This window comes from Alligator mississippiensis, chromosome 1 (assembly GCF_030867095.1).
Source record: "Alligator mississippiensis isolate rAllMis1 chromosome 1, rAllMis1, whole genome shotgun sequence".
Classification (NCBI taxonomy): Eukaryota; Metazoa; Chordata; order Crocodylia; family Alligatoridae; genus Alligator; species Alligator mississippiensis.
Window position 1 is genome coordinate 181,499,048 of NC_081824.1, and position 26,499 is coordinate 181,525,546.

The window sequence follows — 26,499 nt, forward strand, 5'->3', positions numbered from 1 at the left end:
TTGCCAACTCTAAATCTATTGTGGGAGGTTTCCAAAACACCAGTGTGCCTGCAAACATGCCTGCATGTATGCATATATCAGTTGCAGATTACAGTGCATAGATTTTACATCTGGAAGAGAAATACATGTTACTATTACATTTAAAAAACCTCCTGGACTACTATATAAATCAGATTCAACATTTAATTTTAATGAATGCCCTATCATTTATCTCCTGGGTGACTCTCAGGAGTCTCCTGGAGATTTATATCCAATTTCTGGAGACTCCAAGGCAATCCTGGAGGGTTGGCAACCCTACTGTAGACAAATAGGGCATGCTAACTCTGGTGTGGTCCTCTAGCCAGCCTCCAGTGCATCTCTGCTCTGGGCAGGAAAGTGTACCCCCTGGAGTACAGCATTGCATCCAAAATTTAAGTTGTGTGGGTGTTCAGCTGCTGGGAATATCGGTGAGGGCCTTTCAGCCAAGAGTAGGCAAGAGAGAAGGGGCTTCTGATTTCGCTCCTTTCTCTCTTTCTGTGCGAGGAATGCATGAATGACTGAATTCCAGCAAACGCACTATGGCTTCCCCCCCACCTCTTTGTTCACTCATTCTGTCCTCATTTATTCAGTACCACAAATTTGTTATCACTACCTGTGCAGTACACAGGCTTTCCCTCTTCCCCTTCCCTCTTCCTTTTCTTTTCCTTTTTTCTGATTCCTTTGCTCATCTCGCTCGTTTGCGCTCTTGCTGTCCTCACTTTAAGTGAAATTATGCCTGTTCTCAGGGATGCGAATTCCCTAAGTATTGTGGGAATTTTGTACTTTTTTTTTCCTTTGGCCTGCTGGATGTTCCTGGAAGGCCTTTTGAAAACTGTGTTGCCCATGCTTTGGGGAGCTGTGCCAGGAATGGTAGACTGGACCTTCTGCTTCTGGATTTACTGAATCTGTTGTGTTCCTGTTGGTTCAGTCATTGGCTGCTGAATACACTGAGGTGGCAATTCCACATACCCTCTCCAGGTAACTGTACATATGGAATACTTAGATGCTTAAAGAATCTGTTAAAGGATTTATTAGTTCAAGATCATACTAAAAATGTACAAGAGAACTGCTTGAGACCCCCTTTTTTGGCAGGGGCAAGGAAGTGGGAAGTGTCCACGCAGTTGAAAGAACATTTTAAAACTGGAGTAAAACTAACACTTCCCTGGTACCTGATTTGAGTCATGGTTCATGCCAAGCATTTTTCAAATCCTTAAACCATTGCTCATAAATAATCTTTGCCTGTCTGTTGTTACACACCCTCTTGATAATTTTAACATGGCTTTTAAGATTAAATAAATATGGCTAGTGTTCCTCACCCAGTTTCTCTGTTGACATGCAAAATGTTTTGGTAAAGGACCTATAGTTAAAATGTTGAGTTGGTTTAACAGGTAATTGCTGTAATGAAGACATTTGACTGATTAAATAGAATTGTGCGCATAGCTGGAAGTGCTGAAAGAAAGTTTGAAGAAGAAAATAATTGGCTCCAGAAAGAAAATTATTATTTATTGTTATAAACAGTATCTTTCATTACAATTTAATTATAATGTAGTAGAACAGAATAAGATACCCAGCTGTTTTTCACGGGCGCTGATCATCTGCAGTTTCCACTGAAGTCAGTCACTGAAAATTGGACAATATATTTTTTTTGAGATACCCCTTAAAAGTATTGGGAGGTGGGGGGGCAGCAAAGAAACAACGAGGTAGCTACAGGACTTGTTTCCCCATAGAAAAATAATACTAATTAAAATTTAAAGTTAATACTAACTAAAGATGTTTTGTCAACACAAGAGGCTAGGTAAGATTTGAATCGCATTTCTTCTATGATTGCATTTGCACCATGGTGTTTTCAAGGCATAAGAAGTTAATTTGTGTGATCTGTAAGGGAATTTCCAGTGAAGACTGCTGTGTAGGCACAAGCTGTTTGCTTCCATATTAATTTCTTACATTATAGAATTTCATTCTCCAGATTTTAATGACATCTTTTTCCCTTCATGAGAAGCATTTCTGTGTTCAGAACACCTCTAAGCTATGGAAGGCTGTTACTGCAAAGTTGTTTGATGTGGATGTCCAATATAGGTACCCTACAGTGATAAATAAAGAGTTTTCATACTTCATTAACCTTCTCTCTCTCTTTCAGCCTGAGAACAGGCATCTGTAGCTTATTTCAGAGTTTTTTTTTATTGTCGGATGAGGATGCATTATTTAGTGCAGATATCTTGACTCAACTAGCCAAATAATAATAAAAAAATCATTGTCGACTTAAACTGAAAATGATTTCCCATAGTGTCTAACTTTTAGTGCCTCATGAATTCTTGTGATCCTGGCTGGGTTTTGTGTACATGTGCAGTGATCAGCAGTGACTGCTGCCAAATGCTTTGTGTTGACAATGAAGAGCTTCGCAATAGGGTTTGTGGTATGCAGCTGAGCTTGTATCATACATTAATTGTATGTTTTTTTTCTTTATCTCTTCCAGATGTTTCTTACGGTGTATCTTAGTAACAACGAACAACACTTCACTGAGGTGCCAGTTACACCTGAAACCACGTGCAGAGATGTAGTGGAGCTTTGTAAGGAGCCGGGTGAGAGTGACTGTCACCTGGCCGAAGTATGGTGTGGCTCAGGTATGAGAGATGCAGCCTTTGTAGTGATTTGCCATCTGCTATTTGCATTACAGTAGTTTTTAGAGGTTAAGGTCACATTTTGGGTAGATACTTTACAGATATCCAATAGAGAAAGAGAAAGAGTATCACTCCCAGAAAAACTTAGAGCCTGCCTTGCAGGTAGTCGTTTGATCTAAAAGTGACCTGAAAAGATAAATATGAGCTTTTGGCCCACTCTTCTCCTCCAAAGGAAAAGACTTGTGGGCTTTTCATTTGTGGCTTGCTTTTCTTTGTGTTAGAACTCAAATCTGCCAACCCTAGGTGACTGGAGAAAGAGACATGAGGGTTAAGTGAATGAGGCAAGGGAGGGTTTTTAATCAGTGTGTTTAAAATGGTATGGGTTATTTAATTCCAAATACTTAAAGCATCTTTTTGAGAAGGAATTGCTGGTAAAAATGCAGCCACTCCCTTTCATCTAAATTCTTAGAATTAGCCATACTTTTTCTCTGACAGCCTGAATGTATGCCAGTAAAATTGGAGAATATTCCTGATTTGTTTTAAGGTTTTAAAACAGGGTGTCAAATATAAGGTCCATGGGCCAGCTCCAGCCTCTAAAAGCATTCTATCTGGCATGCCAGAAATCTGACAAGCTATTGAAAGTTGCAGGGCATGGCCTGGTGCACAGTTCAGGATCCTTGGTATCGGGTCCCTGCACTGCTATACAAATGTGGCTGTACCACAGTTGCTGCTGGCCCTGCATGTCTAACCTAAGGGACCCCCCTAGGGTCTTAATCTGGCCCAGGGTAAGCTTCACACTCCTGTTTTAAAACAAAGAAATATTTTTCTATTATTTAAAAGCAAGACGTCTAAGACTTCATTTTTTGTCTTTTATGTTATGTAAAAAGACATTGATCCAATTTGAAAATTGACTTTTAGGAGACTTTTTATTATGCAGTTCAGTGATTGTACATCATCAACTTGGAATCATGGAAAGGTAGGTCTGGAAGGGACCTCAGGAGGACATCTAGTACAACCCCCTGCTCAAGGTGGCATCATCCCTGTCTAATTCTCATTCAGGTGTTTGTCTAGTCTGCTCCTGAAAACTTATTCATAGATTCATAGATGCTAGGGTCGGAAGGGACCTCAATAGATCTTCGAGTCCGACCCCCTGCATAGGCAGGAAAGAGTGCTGGGTTCAGATGACCCCAGCTAGATGCTTATCTAACCTCCTCTTGAAGACCCCCAGAGTAGGGGAGAACACCACCTCCCTTGGGAGCCCATTCCAGACTTTGGGCACTCTAACTGTGAAGAAGTTCTTCCTAACATCTAGTTTAAATCTTCTCTCTGCTAGGTTGTGGCCATTATTTCTTGTAATCCCCGGGGGCGCCTCGGTGAATAAAACCTCACCAATTCCTTTCTGTGCCCCCGTGATGAACTTGTAGGCAGCCACAAGGTCGCCTCTCAACCTTCTCTTGCGGAGGCTGAAGAGGTCCAGGTGCCCCAGTCTCTCCTCATAGGGCTTGGCCTGCAAGCCCTTTAACCATACGAGTGGCCCTTCTCTGGACCCTCTCCAGGTTATCCGCATCCCTCTTGAAGTGCGGTGCCCAAAACTGCACGCAGTATTCCAGCTGCGGTCTGACCAGCGCCCGATAGAGGGGAAGTATCACCTCCTTCGTTCTGTTCGTCATGCATCTGCTGATGCACGATAAAGTTCCATTAGCTTTTCTGATGGCTTTGTCACACTATTGACTCATGTTCATTTTGGAGTCCATTAGGACTCCAAGATCCCTTTCCACTTCCGTTCCACCAAGCAGGTCATTTCCTAGGCAGTAGGTATGCTGGACGTTTTTCCTCCCTAGGTGCAGCATTTTGCATTTCTCCTTGTTGAATTGCATTCTGTTGTTTTCCGCCCATTTGTCCAACCTGTCCAGGTCTGCTTGTAGTTGTTCCCTGCCCTCCGGCATGTCCACTTCTACCCACAGTTTTGTGTCATCTGCAAACTTGGACAGAGTACACTTCACTCCCTCGTCCAAGTCGCTGATGAAGACATTGAAGAGTATCGGTCCAAGGACCGAGGCCTGCGGGACCCCACTGCCCACACCCTTCCAGGTCGATACCGACCCATCCACTATGACTCTCTGAGTGCGACCCTCTAGCCAATTTGCCACCCACTGGACTGTGTAGTCATCCAAGTCACAGCCTCTTAACTTGTTTACCAGTGTGGTATGGGATACCGTTTCGAAGGCCTTCCTGAAGTCTAAGTATACGACATCAACCCCTACCCCTGCGTCCAGGCGTTTTGTAACCTGGTCATAAAAAGAGACTAGATTAGTCGGGCATGATCTACCTGCTACGAACCCATGCTGGTTTCCCCTCAGCATAATTTGTCCTGCTGGGCTCTTGCAAATGTGAGCCTTGATAATTTTTTCAAAGACTTTGCCTAGGATGGAGGTGAGACTGACTGGCCTATAGTTGCCTGGGTCCTCCTTCCTCCCCTTGAAAATGGAGACCACATCGGGCCTTTTCCAGTTCTCTGGGACCTGGCCTGTGCGCCACGAGTGTTCAAATATTCCCACCAGTGGCTGCGCAGTGACGTCAGCCAGTGCCTTCAGTACCCTCGGATGGAGCTTATCCAGGCCTGCCAACTTAAAGGCATCCAGTTCCTCCAAGTGACTGTGCACCATCTCAGGGTCTACGCATGGCAGTCTGGTGCCTTGCTGCTGCCTCTCTACAATCCCAGTGAGAGCCTTGTCCTGCCCCTCACTTAGGAACACTGAGGCAAAGAACTCATTGAGGAGTTCAGCCTTGTCCCCACCCTGTCCGGCACCAATTGCTTCTGCCCATTTAGTAGGGGTCCTATACCGCCCTGGGCCTTCCTTTTACTCCCTATATATCTAAAAAACAATTTTTTGTTATCCTTTACTTGGGATGCCATCCTCAGCTCCATGGTAGCTTTGGCCCGTCTAACTGCCTCCCTATAAGCGCAAGCAGAGGAGGTATACTCCTCCTTGGTAATCTCTCCCCATTTCCACTTCTTATATGCTCCCCTTTTAGTCCTCAGGCTGCCCTGGATTTCTCTGGTCAGCCAAGGAAGCCTCCTGGCCCCTTTCCCACTTTTTCCTCGCATCGGGGTCGTCTCCTTCTGTGCCTGAAGAATCATTTCCTTAAGGCACAGCCATCCTTCCTGGGCTCCCATCTCTTCCAAACTCCTACTCTGCAATGCGTCCTTGCCTAATCGCCTGAGTTCATTGAAATCAGCTTTCCTAAAGTCTAGCACTTTCACCGTACTAGTTACCTTACCCACTCAACATCTTATGGTGAATTCTATTATTTGGTGGTCACTGTCCCCCAGGTGACTACCAATCTGGAGGTCCCCTACCATATCATCCCCCGTTGCCAATACCAGGTCCAGTAAGGCATTCCCCCTAGTGGGACCGTGTACCTCCTGCATCGGGTGGAGGTCCTGTACGCAGGATAGGAACGTGCGTGAACGGTGGGACTTTGCTGTCTGTCTCTCCCAGCAGATGTCTGGGTAGTTTAGGTCCCCCATGACTACTGCCTCCTTAGTTTTTATGGTCTCTGAGAACTGCCTCAGGAGCCCCGAATCTAGTTCTTCCCCTTGGTGTGGGGGTCTGTAGCAGACCCCTACCACCAAATCCCTTTCTCCTTGCCCCCCCATGTAACTTAACCCACAATCCTTCTACTTTCTCCTCCTTCGATTCCGTCTTGATAAGGGTCGAAGTATATTGCTCATTGACATAGAGCGCAACCCCCCCCCCCCCCCCTTTCTTCCCCACCCTGTCCTTTCGGTACAGCTTATAACCCTCAATATGTACCACCCAGTCGTGGGAAGAATCCCACCAGGTTTCAGATAGCCCTACTAAGTCATAGGTGTTTTCTGCAAGCAGGAGTGCTAGTTCATCCTGCTTGTTCCCCGTGCTCCTAGCATTAGTATATAGGTACTTGAGCCCTGTGACTGGTGCCTTTTTTGCCCCCCAGCTCCGATTCCCAAAGAGCCCCTTATTGCTTACCTGCTTATTGCTTACTTGTGCTGTATTGCTGTCCACCCCATGGACTGCAGGTTCCCGATGTTCTCCTTCAGGCTGGGCTGTCCTTGTGGGTGCCACGTGGTTTGGTGGTCCACGGCTTCCCCTGCCCTCATCTTCCCCTCCCCCCGACAAGCCTGGTTTAAAGCCCGCCGGAGGAGGTCCGCCAACCTAGAAGAGAACACATGCTTACCTTTGGGGGGACAGGTGAAGCCCATCCCAACTGAGCATGTCCCTCGTCGTGATGTGCGGGTCGTTGTCCAGGAAGCCGAAGCCTGCCTACTTCCAAGGGTAGAGATTTCACAACCTTCCTCATCATGGGTAGCAAGCCATGAATTGAGGATGGGATCTGTACCATGGCTCATTAATGTGTCTTGAGGTGATTTTTAAGAATTCAATCCTTGAGCCACAGATCTGTTTGCAGAAGTTGCAGATCTTCCTCCAGGGGAGAGTAGGCTGCATGATGGGATTCTTCTCCTTTTCCTTCCTCCACTGTTTCTTTTCTGCTTCAAGAGCAAGATGCTTTATTTCAAAATAGTCTGCCACTTGGTTGAGGTTGCATAGCCATTAGGGTTGACTGGCTGCCAGCTCCTCCCAAATCTTGATGTTGGCATGCATTTTTTTGAGGTATACCTTCACTGCATCCTTGTAACATTTCCTCTGGCCACTGCGAAATCTCAGGCCATAAGCTGGGAGTAAAGCACTTGTTTTGGGAGTTGTCAGTCACCTGCACACAGTATCCGGTCTAGCAAATTTGGTGCTTGAGGTTCACCGACACAATGCTAGTAACACTGGTTTTAGCACGGATGCTGGAGTTTGTACAGTGTTCTTCCCATTTGATGTGGAGGATTTCTCAGAGGCATCACTGGTGATACCTCTCCAGGTTCTTGAAGGTAACTTGTTTCAGAGTTTAACTGCTCTGAGTTAGAAAGTTCTTTATAACATCCAACCTAAACTTTCCTTTGTGCATTTTGACTGACTACTTGTCATATCCTTTGCAGTATGAGAATAGTAAGAGAACAGTCTTTCGCCTTTTTATAACCATGCTTCTGGTATTAGGAGACTGTTACCAAATCCCCCCTCAGTCTTATCTTCTTCAAACTAAATACTCCTATTTCTTCTGACCTTTTCTTATAAGGCATGTTTCCTAGACAGCTAATTATTTTTGTTGCTCTTTGCTGAACTTCCCAATTTGCCCACATTTTCCCTGGAATGTATTCAGAACTGCGCACAGTACTCCAGGAGATATCACCAAAGAAACTATGCTCCATAATCTTTCTGAATATCAAGGTTAGAGTGACTAGTCTCTTACTCCTTGTATTCTTCTTTTATCCCTTTTTATTTCAAGATTAGTACTGTATTTACCCTTCTTCTATTGTCTGGGACCTCCCCAAAACTCCATGAATTCTCAAAGATAATAGCCAACAGCACTGCAATTCTCTCAGCCAATTCCTTGAGTAGTTTTTAGGTTGCATCTCATCTAGCCTTGCTGACTTGAAAGTGTTTACTTTGAAATAACTCTGGTATTGAAGTGCTGTTTTATAGCTGCAGTGTTAAGCCATATAAAAATACAGCTAGTATCTGTCAAGTATAAACTTTGTCAGTATAGTCCAGTGAAATCTGTTTTAGGATTTAGGAGAGAGAAGATTTAATTATCAATGATGGGTAGCTTACCTATGCTAAATTACTGAGATTGTAAAATTGTGTGAGGGGGGAAAAAAAAAATACTCAGATTACTGTTCATACTTTGTGCAAAGAAATGAGAGCTATGAGGTATTGCTCAATTTAAAATTCTTCCAAATTTAAATTACTGAGGCCCTCCTCCCTCCCTCTGTTTTTTTGGTCCAGTGTTGCAAATAACTCCTTTCAGGGTCAGTAAGTTTTTGGCTTCAATTCCTGGATTGTCAGATTTACTTCGAGTGTCGGCCACGGGGGTTGCTCGAAATGGAAGCCAGGGCTCTGCTTTCTGTAACGGCTAAGCTTACAATCTCCAGAATTTTCCCAATTTCTTTTAACAGAGAAGTAGGAGGTCTCTTCCCCCCCCCCCCCCCCCCCCCCCAAAAAAAAAAAAATTGTGATCCTCAGAAACTACTAAATCTTTGCTTTGACCAGGAAAAATGAAGGAAAGTGGATATGTAGGTTATGTGGTTTTTAGATAGGTCAGCCAGAGCTGTTCTCCATTTTCTCTTCTGTTTCTATCTTTATCTTGTCCTTGTTCATCTTGTTATGTGGTTTCTAATAGTACTTGAAAAATCTGTTTGACCTCCTTTGAAGTCACCAGTTTAGTGACAGAATCCTTGTGTAAAGGGTATCTTCTTAATTTTGATTACACGGTTTCAACTGAAGTATTGCTTAGTCTGCCAGAAAACTGCCTTCTAAGCCTTTTGTGTATTCTTTAAGAAAATGGAAATACGACAGAGCTACTTCTTATTCATTGGGGTTTAGCAGATGAAGAGCTTTTTTAACTGTCTAGACATGTAACTGCTGAGAGACTGCCTTTTCTGTAATAGTGACCTAGTTGCTTATTCTGTAAATTTAATCTCTTCTGACAGTAACTCCAGAAGTTTTCCTTCCTAGATTGCTTCAACGTAGCTGCATAATCTTCCTTTAAAAAAAAAACCTTTGTATATTGAAAAAGCTTTTCAGATGCTATAAACATATACTTGTATTCTGTCTCCAAATGATTTTTTTTCAGTTTCATAGAAGAGCGTTTATATTTAAAACCAAAAAAAAAGAGTTCCTTGGCTTCAAGTGAACACTAGCCTTGAAAAGGAAGTTTGCAAAAATCCCTCCTTCAGATGAATGAACTGTTCCCTTGACTCCTAGGGGGTGACATGGGTAGTGCAGGTGTATGGTTGCCCAGGGCCCCATCCATGTCAGGGGTCTTCATTACATTTACAGATGAGTTTTGATTTACGGTTGCCTAGTAGGACCCTGAAACTGAACCTAGGTACAGGGCCCCAAAATGTAAACCCCATGGCTGCTGACTTGTATAATTTTTTCCTTTTGCCTGTCTTCTATCTTTAAATAAAAAGCCAATCATAAAAGGTGGTGTTATCCTAATGAACACTTGCATATAGATCCATGTCACTTATCTTGTCTCTGCTTGTGACTGCTCATGTACAGGCTATTTAGGGAAGGGATGGTCTCTTCCTAGTTGTCTCTAGACCACCCATTACAGAGTGGCCTTGGTCCTGATTGGGATCTTTAAGTGCTCCCAGAACAGAAAAGTGTGAACATCAGGGAAAGTTCCATACCCATGGAGTTTTATTTCTAAGGCTATGTCTACATGTTATGAGGGAAGGAATGTATTTACAATGCAATAGTTAGTTAGCATGTTAAAATCTCCCCATAGACCAGGTCCCTCAGCATTTGCCCCCTATTCCCCCATTAATCTATAGTTACAAAAGAGAGAGTGAGAAACTGCAGAAAGGGAGAGAGACTTAGAACTAAACACTGGTTTTGAAGGCCTAGCACTGGATGCAAAAGCAAGGGACAAGTATGAGTAATTGAGTAAAATTTGCATGTATAATTTTTATTTCACTTTAGAAGAAATCACATACTATGAACTTGGAAGAGTAGCACTTATCTTATGGAGTTAGGATTCCCTTTTTCTTCTCTTCCTCCATTTTCACTTTGTCATGAATTTGAGATGTTAAATGTTTGATTTTTGTCAGAATCTGCAAATATGTAGTTTACTGTCTTTCAAAATCCATATAATTTAGTAAAACATTTTAAATTGGCTACAAATTCTGCTTTCAGAAATATTGAATCAGATGTGTAATTGGTATAAATTTAGTAGGTCTGTGTTGGAACAAATGCTCAACAGCTATGCTAGTTAAAGAATCAGATCCATCAGCTATTGCCAGTGAGGTTAAATGGCTTGGGTTGCATCAAGAAAACATATGAGCCTGCCATAATAGAATCTTTTTAGCTGTCTATTGTGTGATAGTCTTACTGCTCATGCAAGGTTTGGAAGGTATATGACAGTAATCCAATGAGATGTATATTTACTGTACTGGGAATCTTGGCATTTATATGTCTTTGGAATTTAGAGGCTTCTGGAAAGCTTTAATTTTCAAAAGTGGTTTAATTTTTTCTTTCCATTGATATCAAAGCTCAAGGGTAAATTTACATCTAATAATAGATTTAAGATGCTTGAAGCATCACTAAGTTTGAAAAATTTGGCTTACGTTCTTGCTATCCTGAAAAACAGTATTTGTAGAATATTTAACCCAAATTGTTTTTATTTGAACTTGAATGCCAAAAGATTCAGTTGAGCTGTTCTTTATCATTTGGTCCAATTAAGTGGGGGAGTCCTTCCTAGGAGTCACCTTTCTCTTTCTGCCCATTGTCCCTATCATACTGTAGTATGCATCAGTCATTAAAAAAAATATATCTACAAACTGGGCAGTGGGGTCCCGCAGGGCTCGGTCCTTGGGACCGATACTCTTCAATGTCTTCATCAGCGGCTTGGACGAAGGAGTGAAGTGTACTCTGTCCAAGTTTGCGGATGACACAAAACTGTGGGGAGAAGTAGACACGCCGGAGGGCAGGGAACAACTACAAGCAGGCCTGGACAGGTTGGACATATGGATGGAAAACAACAGAATGCAATTCAACAAGGAGAAATGCAAAGTGCTGCACCTAGGGAGGAAAAATGTCCAGCATACCTACTGCCTAGGAAATGACCTGCTTGGTGGCACAGTAGTGGAAAGGGATCTTGGAGTCCTAGTGGACTCCAAGATGAACGTGAGTCATCAGTGTGACGAAGTCATCAGAAAAGCTAATGGCACTTCATTGTGCATCAGCAGATGCATGACGAACAGATCCAAGGAGGTGATACTTCCCCTCCATCGGGCTCTGGTCAGACCGCAGTTGGAATACCGTGTGCAATTTTGGGCGCCGCACTTTAAGAGGGATGTGGATAACCTGGAGAGGGTCCAGAGAAGGGCCACACTCGTATGGTTAAGGGCTTGCAGGCCAAGCCCTATGCGGAGAGACTAGGGCACCTGGACCTCTTCAGCCTCCGCAAGAGAAGGTTGAGAGGCAACTTTGTGGCTGCCTATAAGTTCATCATGGGGGCACAGAAGGGAATTGACCAAAGCGCCCCTGGGGGTTACAAGAAATAATGGCCATAAGCTAGCAGAGAGCAGATTTATACTAGACATTAGGAAGAACTTCTTTACAGTTAGAGTGGCCAAAGTCTGGAATGGGCTCCCAAGGAAGGTGGTGCTCTCCTGTACCCTGGGGGTCTTCAAGAGGAGGTTAGATAGGCATCTAGCTGGGGTCATCTAAGCTCAGCACTCTTTCCTGCCTATGCAGGGGGTCGGACTCGATCAATTGAGGTCCCTTCCGACCCTAGCATCTATGAATACGCGAAGGAATCAATTGTGTGGTTTTAACAGCTCAAAGGATTTCAAAATATGACATTGACAGCTATAGCCCAAAGCCATAGATTCATAGATGTTAGGGTCGGAAGGGACCTCAATAGATCATCGAGTCCGACCCCCTGCATAGGCAGGAAAGAGTGCTGGGTCTAGATGACCCCAGCTAGATGCCTATCTAACCTCCTCTTGAAGACCCCCAGGGTAGGGGAGAGCACCACCTCCCTTGGGAGCCTGTTCCAGATCTTGGCCACTCGAACTGTGAAGAAGTTCCTCCTAATGTCCAATCTAAATCTGCTCTCTGCTAGTTTGTGGCCATTATTTCTTGTAACCCCAGGGGGCGCCTTGGTGAATAAATCCTCACCAATTCCCTTCTGTGCCCCCGTGATGAACTTATAGGCAGCCACAAGGTTGCCTCTCAACCTTCTCTTGCGGAGGCTGAAAAGGTCCAGTTTCTCTAGTCTCTCGTTGTAGGGCTTGGTCTGCAGGCCCTTAACCATACAAGTGGCCCTTCTCTGGACCCTCTCCAGGTTATCCGCATCCCTCTTGAATTGCTGCGCCCAGAATTGCACGCAGTACTCCAACTGCAGTCTGATCAGCGCCCGATAGAGGAGAAGTATCACCTCCTTGGACCTATTCGTCATGCATCTGCTGATGCATGATAAAGTGCCATTGGCTTTTCCGATGGCTTCGTCACACTGCCGACTCATGTTCATCTTAGAGTCCACTAGGACTCCAAGATCCCTTTCCGCTTCCGTGCCACCCAGCAGGTTATTCCCTAGGCTGTAGGTGTGCTGGACATTCTTCCTCCCTAGATGAAGCACTTTGCATTTCTCCTTGTTGAACTGCATTCTGTTGTTTTCTGCCCACTTGTCTAACCTGTCCAGGTCTGCTTGCAGCTGTTCCCTGCCCTCTGGCGTGTCCACTTCTCCCCATAGCTTCGTGTCATCTGCAGACTTGGACAGAGTGCACTTCACTCCCTTGTCCAAGTCGCTGATGAAGACATTAAAGAGTATCGGTCCAAGGATTGATCATTAGCTGGTGACCACATGAGGTGTATTACTGCCTGAGAGGTTGACTTCACTGTCTTCCCTTTTACCTCCAGATTTTTGTAGGTTGTTTGCTCTGTTTTTAGAGGCGTATAACCAGGTTCAAGAAAGTACTCTGCATAGCTTTTCTGCCTGCTTGATGCATCCAGTAGCCATAAAATTTGGGGAATCTTTTCTTCCTTATGCCCACACCCCTGGTTGATAGTAAATGTTTGAGGCATGAAGAGCAGACACTTAAGATTTTGAATGTAGCATCTGAGACATGTAAGAAGAGACCAGCTTACCACATTGACTTTTTCAGAGCGCCCTGTAGCTGATAATGAGCGGATGTTGGATATTCTTCAACACTATGGAGTCCAGAGAAGTGAGGTTCGTTTTTTCCTTCGTCATGAACGTGCTCCAAACCGCGAAACAGGTAGGTGTTGGTCTCACCTGCTCAAGACTGACTCTCCCCCCCCCAAAAAATAATTTTTTTTTACTGTTAAGGAGAGGCTAACTGCTTGCATTTAAGGTAATGGCATCAATCTCTGTGACAAAGCAGAGGCTCTGGGCAGGGAACTTTTGTGTTTAGAACTTCATTTTGCTATGCTACCTACCACCAAAAATGAGACTTGCTGTGAAACTTGAAGGTCTTTTATTGATTAATTTCCAGTCAGTATCGAGATAGTGAAGGTCATAGGCTATTTTTTCCTACTTTTTGTATGAGCAAGTAGTCCATATGTGATAAGCTTCTTTCTATCCATCTAGCTTTAGGTTTTCCAGAGCTGGTCATCACCATACTATTTCAAATTATTCCATATTAAATAGATTGACAAGAGCAAAGTACCCTGCATCTGGTGTCTGTTTTAATATGCTATAATTACTTTGACCTTTGCTCAATTCAGTCTCAATAATTTATTCATAATCTGGGCTCTCTATATTTTACCTGGAGTGTATTTTATTGCTGTGTTAGAAAGTCAGTAAATTTTACTTGGCAAAATCAAAAGATGGATTATGTTACCATTTTCTAGCTGTTTATGTAACTCCTCATATTTTGGTGTTTTAAAATTGTGTCCCTGATGGTTATCTTAAAATTCTTCCTAATATGGCTCATCAACTAGAATTGCAATGCAGTAAAAAACAGTTATTCTGTCTACAAAATGTTCATAATCAGCCTAGTACTCTCCTGTGCAGTCTTTTAAAGATGTTTACTTTTAAGTGACTCTGCTAGGTTTTTTGCCCATTTCTCCTGGTGCAAATTCCATGTTAATGTATGTACTAAACTTGAAAGTCAATGTGCCATAAAATGGGTAAGCAAATCTTAAAGCTCAAGAAATTGCATGATGATGATGGTAATGATACAATGAGGAGTGTGAATCTAATGCTAAAAACCATATTTATCTAACCCACTTCCTGCACAATTGAGCTGCTAGATGTAGTTTTGTTAGTCCAAGCTCATCAAGATCTAAAGCAGAAGGATTACTGGTAATGTTTTTGCTTCAAATCAGCAGGAGCTGTATCAAGACCAAAGCAAGGCAGGAGCACTGTCATGTTTAATAATAGTCTTAAAATATCTTATATTTTAAGGTATTTTGAGTCTTAATATACTCGGGGCAGGCATAGTTGGTCTGAAAAAGGCACTGGAAAGATGGCTTTTCAAATGGGGTGCTAGTAAATTCAGAAAATGTGTGCAGTGGTGCCTTGAGTCTAAAAAGGTTGAGAACCACTGCTTTAAGGTGGTTCTCTGCCTGGCTCCAGACTGATATGGCTAACCGCTTTTTTTCTATATAGAGGATTCAAGTATTTGGTTATAGATTGAAATGACAAGTTTTAATGGCAAAGTGGCAAGGTTTAGACACTCTTCTCAATGGAGTAAGCTTAAAAGCAGCATCCAAATGAAGGTTTCAAACTGCTTTAGTTACCTATAGCTTGGTCCAGATCATCTCCTCTATAAGAATTACTTAGGTGTGCTGTATCTCAAGGAGTTTATATCCTGTAGGTGGAGGCTGGCAGAAGGGAGTGTGATATGCAGGTCTTTTTCTAACAACAGGGTCACCTGTGCAAGATGTCTGCTGGCTGAGGGGGGGAATCTGTTGAGCCTAAGTGGCGTTTGGCTTTAAGGACTTGCTTTATTTAATATAAGGCCATTTTTAACAATCTTGGGAATCAGAAATTAATGTTGACATTAAGTCACCACGAAAAGTAGAGATGAAGATACCTGTATCACAGAGTCTGTCTAGACATTGTTATGACTTAATGAAAAATGACTGTTAGTATCCTTGTTTTCTGCATAAAGTCATAAGAAGAAAAATTCCTGACTTCACAAAATGAAAGGGAGGAGAGTTGCAGTTGATTTTAATGGGTCAGGATTTCATTAAGACTGCTTTGTCACCTAATAGCATGTTCCTGTTTCGGAATTTTTGCAGATTTGCTTCAGAAGTGCATCTAGCAGAGTGACCAAATTATAAATTCATGTTTAAAGAACTTGTATAGCAAAGTAAAGAATATCTTGTTCAGAAAGTGAGTTTATGATTTTTTCCCCCAATATATGCCAAGACAAACCATCAGGCTTACACATCATTCCCTGCATCAGAGTAAAGAATAAACTCTCAGTATTCGTGTGTGGGCTGACTAAGCTGCACTTTGGAATTCTTCTCTATCCACCCATGTGAACTACACATGTTCTGTAGCAAGAAATAAGGCCAGTTCCTATCCTTATGAAATAAGAAGACTGCATTCGTGCCATCAACTTGCTTGTGTAAATGCTAGATCCAATTTGTTTAGAATCATTCTAATTTCCTTGAAGAAAGTGGCCAGGTACAGTGTGGCAAAGATGAGATCATTTTATCTGTTGAACAGCCAGTAAATGGAGGTAAAATATCCAGGGTCTGCAGCAAAGTTTATTATAGTATTGATGGCAATAAAACACTATGTTTATACTGAAAATAAAACAAAGGGGGTGTGTTACAAGGATGTTTTGTCTAAATGAGAGAGTAGAGCTATTTTTAAAATATCCGTCTTTCTCTTCTATGTTTTAATCTAGGGACTGGTCAGAGGTCTCAGGACCCGGGTCTGAAGAGGAATGGTGTAAAAATGCCTGGTGGTCGGAGAACAGAGAATGGAGTAAGTGATCTCTGAGTTGTTGGTGCAAATCAGAACTGGCAACCAAAGGGAAGTATTTGATCGATTGCTAGGGCCTGTGCTGAAATATGTGACCAGTTCCTTCAATGAAAACTCTCCATCACTTGTCACTCTTGTTTCCAGTTTTTAGCATCTCTACAGAAGTTGTCAAGGGAATAAACTGAACTTTAGAGCTTTCATGTGCTATCGCTGTCACATCACCGGTGTCAGCACATTGGCAACGGTGGTGCAGGGAAGCCTACACTATATTTGTCCAGTGACTGAATGGAGCAATTTGCAGTCTCCAGTGCTGTCAGTCTGTCTTGCAAGGTGATGAATGCTTTGGCCCCAATTTGTCAAAGCACTTAAATTTGTGCTGGACTTAATCCAGAAGGGCCCTTTTAAAAAAGGTGCTTTGGAAAATATTGTGTAAATGTACTTGCATGCTATTTTGATATCAGTGGGACTTGTCAAGTGCTTAAAGATGGGATTGTGCTTAAGTGCTGGATTGTGGACAGAGGGCTCCTTATCTTGCAAGCTTGTACTATGCCGTTATGTATGGTACCAAATGGTAGCCAAGCAGGTTTAAGTGGTTTGTAATTGTCTCAATAGAAAAGGTCGTGTTGTTGTTAATTTTCCATTATTTTCATTTAAATCAATAAATATTTATTCGGGTATTTATTCTATAAAGATTTTTTTTGGAAGATTCAGAACTATTGCAGATGGAATGAGCAGATCAATTAGAATGCAGAGCACTCCTTCCAAAGGCTTTGATTCATCACTTAGTATTCCTCTGAGCTGAACACGCATTTTCTATATCTGAAAGCATTTCATTCATCATAGTTTGGATTTTCATCTGCAGGTCACCACCCCCAGGATGGATATGACTCTAGCTGAACTACAGGAAATGGCCTCACGCCAACAGCAGCAGATTGAAGCTCAACAACAAATGCTAGCTAACAAGGTATACTTGAAATAAGTTTGTTTACAGTCCAGGAACAAAAGATTGGAAGAGCACTTTTTCTTTTTTCTGAGTACGCTCAGTACTTTAACATACAAACACACAAAAGGAGGCTAACCTGAATAAGTCTCTGGTTCCTTGCAGTGATTTTTATGAGAGAAGATTTATTTGGGACAGCTTAAATGACAGAACACTTTTAAAATAAAATGCTGTTACTAATGCCCAGCTTGCTTGTAGGATGGGGAGTAATACACCAATTCATTGTAACAGCTCTGCCAACCCCCACTGTGCCCTGTATATTGACCAGCTGTTTACTGGGATTCACTGGGATTTGCTTGGATTTTGTCTCTGGGTACAGGAATCTGCTGTCATGCTCTCTTGCTTTTTCATTATAAAGTTCAACATGTCTGGTTTCCTAGGGTCCCTGTCTGGATAAGATGGAAAGTATTTGATGAAAAATAACTTACAAATGTGCTTACTAAAGAAGTTGGCAGATACTGTTCAGCAAAACTGATGACAGAACAAGGAATCCCAGGGAATTCAATTGTCAAATGAAACCTTTTTAAATTCTGAGAACATTATGAGCAGACAGAATTCTTTGGGTAAATGAGATCTTTTATTAGACCAATTAAATAGTTGGAAAAATTGTTCTTTACAAGCTTCTGGACAGAAACACTCTTCAGGCACCCTGCTGGTGTTTGTGTACTCTTTTAGGTAGAATAGAAGCTTAAGCTAATATGCGGGTCTGTGAAAATGCAAATGTGTGGTAGGGAAAATCAGAGGGTAAGAAGGGAATGGTTGCCAGACAGGTAGGTGGGGGGGGAAAAAAACACAAAAGAGGAAAATGTTGACCAGTGATAAAATGTAGCTGAGCAAATGCAGAGAGGTTAGCTGGGGTTATCAGATGGCAGGAAGGTTATAATGTGCTATAAATCCAATATCTATATTTAGTTCACAATTTTTATTTATTTGGTCTAATAAGATATCACATTTACCCAAAAACCCTTGTCTGCCTATATCCTTAGATCAACCCAGCTATAACCAACACCCCCGAGAACATTATGAAGTGTTTCCAGTTAATGGGGTGGGAGAGCTTCCCTGGGTCTCAGGGTGTTCTGCACTAGGGAAGGAGGACTGTATTGGGACTCTTGGAAACGTATTTAGTCTTGTTTAATCCTCCTTTCTCTTCTAGAAACCCAGCTTCTCTCTTGCCAGGTCCCATTGCTTGCCTTTATTGTTGGTGGTAGCTGTGGGCTGAGAGAAATCAGAGAGAGATGCCATGAGCCAAAGAGAATTGGCTAGGTTGGGAGGTAGGATGGGAGGGAGAAGCATTGGGAGGTTTGTTTGGAGATGGGCTCTTGCAGTGTGTATTGGAGTTGGGGCAAGAGGGAAGGGCAAGAGATGTAGAAGGTGACTAGGTTGGGAGGAAAACAGTTTCCTTGGCTGTCATCCTTTGTTATATGATCCGAATCAATAGACCTTTCTGTAGAAGTGAAAGGGTTAATGCACAAACACTTATACGTGATTGAAACACTTTAGTTTTTCTCATGCTGTTTGCTAAGTCTGCTCATATTTCAGTAAGTCTTACTCAAGTGCTGCTATAGCAACTACACAGTGGTATACTGTCTTTTAATACTAAATCTCACTCTCAAAATGATATCCACCAGGGCTTAGTCTTCATTTGCATTTGGCAGTGTGCAAGCATTCAAGGGAGATATGTTACCCAGAGGTGCTGTGTCAGGAAAGTGGGAAGTTGCTAGCTGAACCCACCTGTGCCGAGTAACTGAAGTTTTCCTCTCAAAGTGAAAGCTGCCAGCAAGTGCCTCCTATACTGTACTTGTGGTAGTTGGGCTGATGTTGGAGCCTCCCAACAATACAATTGTTCCAGTAAGAAATTATCATAAAAAAAATCCTTACTTTACCTGTATAACTTAATCAGGGCAGAGTGGCGTCTCTGTAGTCCCTCTAGACTAGATAGAGTAGGGTATCATGTTATCAAGGATGTTTTGCTTTTAGGCTCTATTTGCCAGGTTATGTAACTGTTTAGAGCCAGGAGTCATCAGTTACAGGGAACAGAGATAGCTTGTAGAGTTTGAAATAGCAGTATTGTTGAATTGTCACATCTTTAAATGAGAAATAAGAAAGCTAGATATATTTCTTTCTAAAGAGACCATACAAGAAAAAATGAATTTGCATACTACAGTCCCTTTTGTAGTTGTTTTTCTGGGCCTGCACCAACAGGACAGATGACTACCCACCAGGGAGGTTTGCCTTGCAGTCTGGACCTTGCTACTAAGTTCTCTATTGGCTGTTTTACAGAAGGATCTGTTCCAGTTAAGATGCCCCTTCTTTTCTTGCTAGATGAAAGGTTTTCTTAGGGTGATATCTTTAATTGGACCAGCTGCATAGTTGGGATAGTTGCCTCTTCCTTTCCTGAAAGACTGCTAGAAAGTCTGGCCTGTTCCCATACACAAGCTTTCTACTCCTTTTAGTTGTATCCTCTGTGCTCAAGAGGAATTTTAATTAAATCTTTCCTGATAAACTCCCAAGATAAGAAGATGTACCTGTTTTTAACGGGGGTGCTGTGATGCTAGTTGGTTAACCAGTACTAGATTCAAACTCCAAACTGATGCAGCACATACTGCAGGTGCTGCAAACTGTTAAAGCAACTTCTGCCTTTTCTTGATTTTGCATGCCTTAAAGTTTGAATGCCCAACCTTAGGTGCCTTAAAGGGTCTTGATTTTTGACAAAGTGCTGAGCACAAACCAGACATGCTAGTCGAACACTTTTGAAAAATGTTGGACCTGAGATTTCGATGGGTGCTTGGGAAACCACTGATTAACTATTCTCCGTTAACCACAAGCTACAGTGGGCAGTTGGATTCTCCATATCTTAAAGTGTTTTCTAGAAAGGCATCCAGTCTTTCTCTAAATGTACTTACCGGGTTCAGTACAGGAGAAAACAGGTGCAATTTAATAGCTCACAATACACAGGAAATCAGACTAGGTCAGTAGTTCTCACACCTTTCAGTCATGTACCCCTCTAAGTTTGTTACACTGATGCATTCTCCCTCCCTTACGGCTAGAAGGGCCTGGCCCAGCCAGCAGGCAGGTCCTAGGCAGGGCTGCTGCTGCCACTGCTGCAGTCCCAGGGACCTGCTCAGCTCCCTGGTATCCTGCTCGCTCCAAGCAGCAGGTAGAGGAGTGGTGGGGGCAGGGGCGGAGCTGCAGCTGGGTGGGAGTGCAGAGCATGGGGCTAGCGGCAGTTTGGAGCCTGCGTCCAGGGGGGTGGCAGTAGCATGGAGCTCAGGTCGGCAGGGTGTGGGTGTGAGGGTGGGTGGGGGAGTTTGGAGACCCTCCCCCCCCCCCCCCCCCACACACACACACACTCTTCCTCCATGGTGCGCAGCTATGGCAGGCACCAGTAGCAGCATCAGATGGGGGTACTCGGGGTAGCTCCAGCCAGCACTGTGAACATCATGGCAAGGAGTGCAGCCCTTGCTAGGCCATCTCTATCACTGGCGCTGTCCACCGCACATGTGCAGCCCCTGCACTCCTGCAGCATGGGAAGCCCCATGTGCTGAAACCAGCTGCCTTTGCTGTGAAATGTTGGGGATGAGTACCCTGACCTTCTCCCCCCCCCCCCCCCCCCCCCCCCCCCCAACCTGTTGCTTAGCTATGCAGGGAATGTGGAGGGGGTCCCTCCAGCCCCTGCACTCTCCCTCATACCCCACAAATGCCATACACCCACACCCTGCCCCCCACGACCCCACACAATATACAAGACCAAGAATTTATTTTTGATCTATTATGCAAATCACCTGTATATATACTACATAAATCATGACAAAAATATTTTTTGTAATAAAATTAAAATATGTTATAGTAGATGTTTGACTTTTAGTGTATGATCTGGTTTTACTTTTACTTCTGGTTCTAAGATGGTACCCTTCTTCCTCCCCTCCCCCCCCAACAGTAGTACTTTTGTGGGGCAAGGGGAGGGACTTCTGGTGGCAAAGGTTGGGATAGATGGTGGGACTTCCAGTCCCAAGACGGTGACCTGAGGTGGGGCAACTGAAGAGGTAGGGCTACCCACGCAGCCCTCGAAAGCTCACCAAACCTCATTAAGTGGTCCTCCACCTGCAATATTTTCCCACCCCTGCAGTAACCTCTCTCACAAACGAAGGGATATTGCAGACTCCCTCATGGTTTTTCTTCCTTTATCCTTATTTATATTTACCCCTTCTCAGGTATCCTCCAGAAATTTGCAACATTCCCTATCTGAGAATCACAAGACTAGATCTAGTGCAGGGGTGGCCATCCTGCAGTATAGCTACCACAAGTAGTCTGTGTGTGTTTGACACATGGCAGCTTGGGGAAAGGACAGGCAGTCCAGTAGCAGACAGGGCAGAACGCTAAGTAAATCAGGCAGGAAGCAGAAAGCAGATCAGACAGTGGAAGTGGATTGGAGTGGCACTCAAGGAGGTTACAGGGTTAATTTGTGGCACCCCTGCCAAAAAGATTGGATCCCACTGATCTAGTGGGCCCTTCTGACTTTAATCTATGGAAAACTGCAAGCAGTTGCTGAGTTTAGTAGTAGGATATCAGTGACTCCTGACTGTGTTTACCGTTTAAAGAGTCGACTCGAACGGTTCCAGCTAATGCCTGAAGGATAAATTTGATTGGTTCAGAGTATGGGTTCTAGGGCTGTGCATTTGTCTCCCCATTTGAAACTTTTGCCACTTCTGTAATCCTCCTACCTGCTATTATTTGTATTCACTGTGATCATGACTCAGAGGTTTGTCCCACAGTCAAATGTCTGAGTCTTTGTACAGCCTGTGACATACACTGCTTTCCTCTCCTGAGACCACTGCATTACCATGATTTCCATAATGTAGTTAAAAAAAAGTAATTGTTGAATTGGCTTGTGCCTGTTCCTGCAGGAGCAGCGTTTGAAATTCCTGAAACAGCAGGACCAACGACAACAACAACAAGCTGCTGAACAGGAAAAGCTTAAGCGACTGAAGGAAATAGCTGAAAATCAGGAAGCCAAGCTGAAGAAAGTGAGAGCGCTCAAAGGTCATGTTGAGCAGAAGAGACTTAGTAATGGCAAACTAGGTGAGGTGCTTCTGGGGGTAAGATTGTGGTGGGAATCTGCATAAATGCTCTTAAAACACTCTTGCACTGTGGAACTTTCATTTAAAATTTGCATTGTTGACTGTTTTCTAAAATTATTTAATTCCCTGTTAATACTCCCTTAGTGCTTCACTGACAAACTTTTCCCTCTTTGATGTTAACACCCTTCATCTATACTCTTCATCCTCTCACAAAGATGCATGTGCTGTTTGGTAATATTGTTCATGATGCTGTTCAGGAAGTGATTTTATTTTTAATTGCAAAAATAAACTGCAGTCTAATTTGCCACCAGATGATGGTAGGCATGTCCCATCCTGGCCAGTTGGTCACATAGCCAATACTTTATTTCAGACTTCATATCAATTCACATGTTTCTCTTCTCCTCCTCCCCCCACCAACCTGTAGCTCTGGTCCTTGGCTGCAGCTGTGGTGTAAGAGTTAAATGAAAAGATATTCTTTAAGCATCAAAATGATGCACAGTGCATTGCAACTATAATGCAAGGCAAAACCTTTTCCCTGAGAAGCTTACAATGTAATTCACATAGATAATATAGTGAGCAAAAACCTCAAATTGTGAGTGAAAAGGCAGAAGCTGTGAAGCAGCAAAGTAAGGAAAAGTGGAGGAAGACCTTGGAAGGATTTTTAATGCAGCTTGAATGACATTTGTTTGACTTGTTGTGTCTCATTAGTTACTTAAACATTTTTTTGGTCTTTTACTTGATGTATGTGGGCTAGAAGAGGACCTGATTGAATAGTATAGTAGTGTTTGCTATACCCCTGAAAGCCCATACAGAGCTCTGAAGAAATATTGATCGGATAACTAATAATTTGGGTATTTACTCATTAAACTCAGACCACCTAAACTAAAAACTCTGCATATCATAAGTGCCTGTCTAAAGATAGTTAGTCTTTTTTTGGTGCAGCTCTCATGGAAATCTGGATTTAGCTTTATCCAGATAAAGTACATCCTGATAACTAATAATTTGATTCTGTACTAATGACCTCATTTTTCTACTCTTCTGTCCCTCAAACGATCAAAGCAATATTCCTCTTTTTTTTTTATTCATCATCAGTGGACTGGGCTGAGCATATTGAGGTGCAGAGTTGATAAAGCTTCACGATTTGCTGGAAATGAATTGTCCTGCTGCCTAATTGCAAAGACTAAGGAGGGGGGTGGGGAAGCTTCTTAAACTGAGAATTGCCTGCAATAGATTCCTGTGTCTGAGCAGTCTAACTGTATGTTGGAAACCTGGTTCCTGGGCTGTTTTGAAGAACTGCAGGGTGCTCTCTGTCCCTTTAACTGCTGCCTGGAAGCAACTCGCATTTGGTCCTTTCTCAACTGCGGCTATTGTGTGCCTCTTCTTCTCTAGTAGAAGAAATCGAACAGATGAACAGTTTGTTCCACCAGAAGCAGCGAGAGCTGGTACTGGCTGTGTCAAAGGTAGAGGAACTTACCAGACAACTGGAGATGCTGAAGAATGGCCGAATTGATGGTTACCATGACAACCAGTCAGCTGTTGCTGAACTTGACCGGCTGTACAAGGAGCTGCAGGTAACGTCAAATCTGCTTTCCAGATCAGAATTCCCAGTTGCAGCTAAAAGTTGGGAGGGTCGCTTCTTGCCTCGGAAAGAGAGTTAATTGCTGTTGCAACAAAAGCTAAAGATGCATGGTCTGCTCAGGCTCGTGAGGGTGTAGCATGTTAGTCCGATTCAGGAGAACAGGTGGAATATACAGCATTGAGAAGGTTTGTATATTACAATACAATTAATCATCATGTTAGGGAACACAAGAAAAAGCAACTTGAATTGGTGAACTTGACTTTACTTTTTCAGCTTTTAGAATTATTAGAATTCTAAGAACTTCCTGCTTTCCCTCCAGAAAGTTGATTTTTGGTTTGGTTTTGTTGTTTTCCTCTCACCGTCTTGAATATATTCAGCTGAGGAACAAACTGAACCAAGAGCAGAATGCCAAGCTGCAGCAACAGAGGGAGTGTTTAAACAAGCGCAACTCCGAGGTGGCAGTCATGGATAAACGTGTTAATGAGCTGAGAGAGCGCCTGTGGAAAAAGAAGGCAGCACTGCAGCAGAAGGAAAATGTACCAGTAAGTGCAGGATATTTTAATAACAGAAGCATAATTCTGTTTTAGTTTGCTGCCAAAATAGTCTTAAGACCTAGCTTGGTGGGGAATGTTGTTCTAGTGCTAAACTTTACTCCAAGGTAGATCTAGTTTTGTAGTATTCAAGTGCTGTTCTTGTTGCAGTGGTATTTAACTACTTAGTTGTTTATGGGCAAAGTCACGTATCCTGTTTTTGCAGGGCTAGTGTATATTTGTCTGGACCTGAAAAGCTCTTTTTTATAAAGGAGCCCTGCTACTTTTTTGCCTTTGTCTCCTGTTTGCATGTCCTGTGGTGTGCATTGCAATATTAATGATGGTTCCCCTTCTTTATTCAGATTTCCTCAGATGGGAATTCACCTCAGCAAGTGGTATCCCCTCCCAGTCGAGTGGCAGCAGTAGGTCCATATATCCAGTCCTCCACTATGCCACGCGTTGCCTCCAGGCCTGAACTTCTGGTGAAACCTGCATTTCCAGACAGCAGCTCAACCTTGCAGGCACCTGATGGTCCACTGAAAACACAAACACTGCCAAACATGAGAGCTGGGAGTGTCTTGCAAGCAAAAGCACCTGGTGGTAATTTATTTTTCAATTTGTGGTCATTCTGCAAAAATGTTTTCCTGTTCTGTTCTCCTGATCTTGCTTGCATTCTTACTCCAGATAGTTAGATAAGTACATAGAAACTTCAAACAGTATTTCTGCTAAATGAAAACCAATCTGCTCCATTCTATTCTTGTATCTGGAAGTGGCAACGTCTACTTTGTTTGGTTGGTTTTAACCTTCATGTTGTAAGGGAATGTCTTTAATCTGTTTTAACAAAACAAAAGAAAAAAGCAGATTATTTTAGCCGAAAGTCCATGTTTTTCCATGGTTACATAATCTTCTAATCAGAAATTGGAGTTTGTGTAAACAAATGCAAAACAGTGGAGCGCTGGAAGAGTTTTTTACAAACTTTAAACTAACAATAGTTACTCTACTGTGTGTAAAAGATATTCGCTGTAATTTTTAGAAATGGTTAACTGTTCTGCCTTCAGTTTTAGATTAGGGAGACTTCTCTTAATTCCTGTACCCTGACAGTGGTGAGAATTCTGAAGATGTCAAACACTTCACAAACAATCAAACCTTTTATCCTTTTATTTTAGGGAAAAATTTATAAAAAATAATCATGTTGACCTGTTGATGCCACACTGCTCTGTTAGGGGTCTGTAGTCTGATTCCTTGTTCTGTCCTCTCTTGCTAGTAAAAGGGGAGCATCTATGGGGTATGCATGGGCTCTGTATGTAATCTTGCCCCAAAATGCAGTTGAAAGAAAAATGTATTTAAAAAAAAATCCCATTTCCTAAATGATGGAAGAGCTGAATAGAATACTTGTGCCCGTTTTACTTTGCTGCTTCTGTGATCATGAATGTTTAAAAAGAAATGGCCATTGCACCAGATGCTTTAGTAAATGGAAAAGCAGTTTCAGTTTTTCTGGTTTTGGAAGTAGAAACCAAAACTCCTGGAGTGGACTGTGAGCCCTGAATAGAGTAAAACCCAAATGCTTCTTTTAGCAATTTGTCAAATACATCATGTTTAAGAAACCTTGCTTTCTGTAGTGCTTGGTTGCTTGTCCCACTCAGGCTCTGCTTCGTACACTTCTATAGAATGGGCAGTTACTGGTTATGAGAGAGGCCTTTTCTGATACTTGATATAAATTTTGTTGCCTGCTTGCTGTTAGTATTTGAAAAATATTTCTACAGCGTAAGAAGGGTGCCACCTTAAGTTTATAGATAACTTTTGAGTTTTTGCAGTGTCAAAAATAAGAGCAAGATGCACACATCAGTTTAATTGTTTTTGAAGCAGGCTTGATACCTATTTTGGTAAATTTAAAGTTTAGCCCTTTCCAATTCCACGGCTTTCATGTTGAAATATGAATGATTTTTCTGCTCTTTTGGATGTTACAGGTTGGCTTTACTTCTGCTTTAAAGTATCACATATTTCAGTTTCTATGAAATGCTTTCCCATTACTTCCCACTCAGTGCCTTGCTTTATTGATTCTGATTTTTTTTTCAATCAAGAATAGTTTCCTTATTAACTAGAAACTGGCCAG

At 42.6% G+C, this 26,499-nt stretch overlaps 1 protein-coding gene across 2 annotated transcripts in view; it reads left to right on the forward strand.

Annotated features, from left to right (window-relative positions):
* TP53BP2 (tumor protein p53 binding protein 2) overlaps positions 1-26,499 on the forward strand; it is a 70,363-nt gene that overhangs the window by 21,839 nt on the left and 22,025 nt on the right. The window contains exons 2-9 of one of the 2 annotated variants that reach the window (XM_019483129.2): positions 2,492-2,639; positions 13,402-13,515; positions 16,123-16,202; positions 17,062-17,163; positions 22,104-22,278; positions 23,670-23,848; positions 24,234-24,398; positions 24,749-24,986. In XM_019483129.2, coding sequence (XP_019338674.1) covers positions 2,492-2,639; positions 13,402-13,515; positions 16,123-16,202; positions 17,062-17,163; positions 22,104-22,278; positions 23,670-23,848; positions 24,234-24,398; positions 24,749-24,986 — 1,201 coding nt within the window. Of the gene's footprint in view, positions 1-2,491; positions 2,640-13,401; positions 13,516-16,122; positions 16,203-17,061; positions 17,164-22,103; positions 22,279-23,666; positions 23,849-24,233; positions 24,399-24,748; positions 24,987-26,499 lie in introns of both variants that reach the window. The other variant, XM_014598045.3, reaches the window with a different exon arrangement.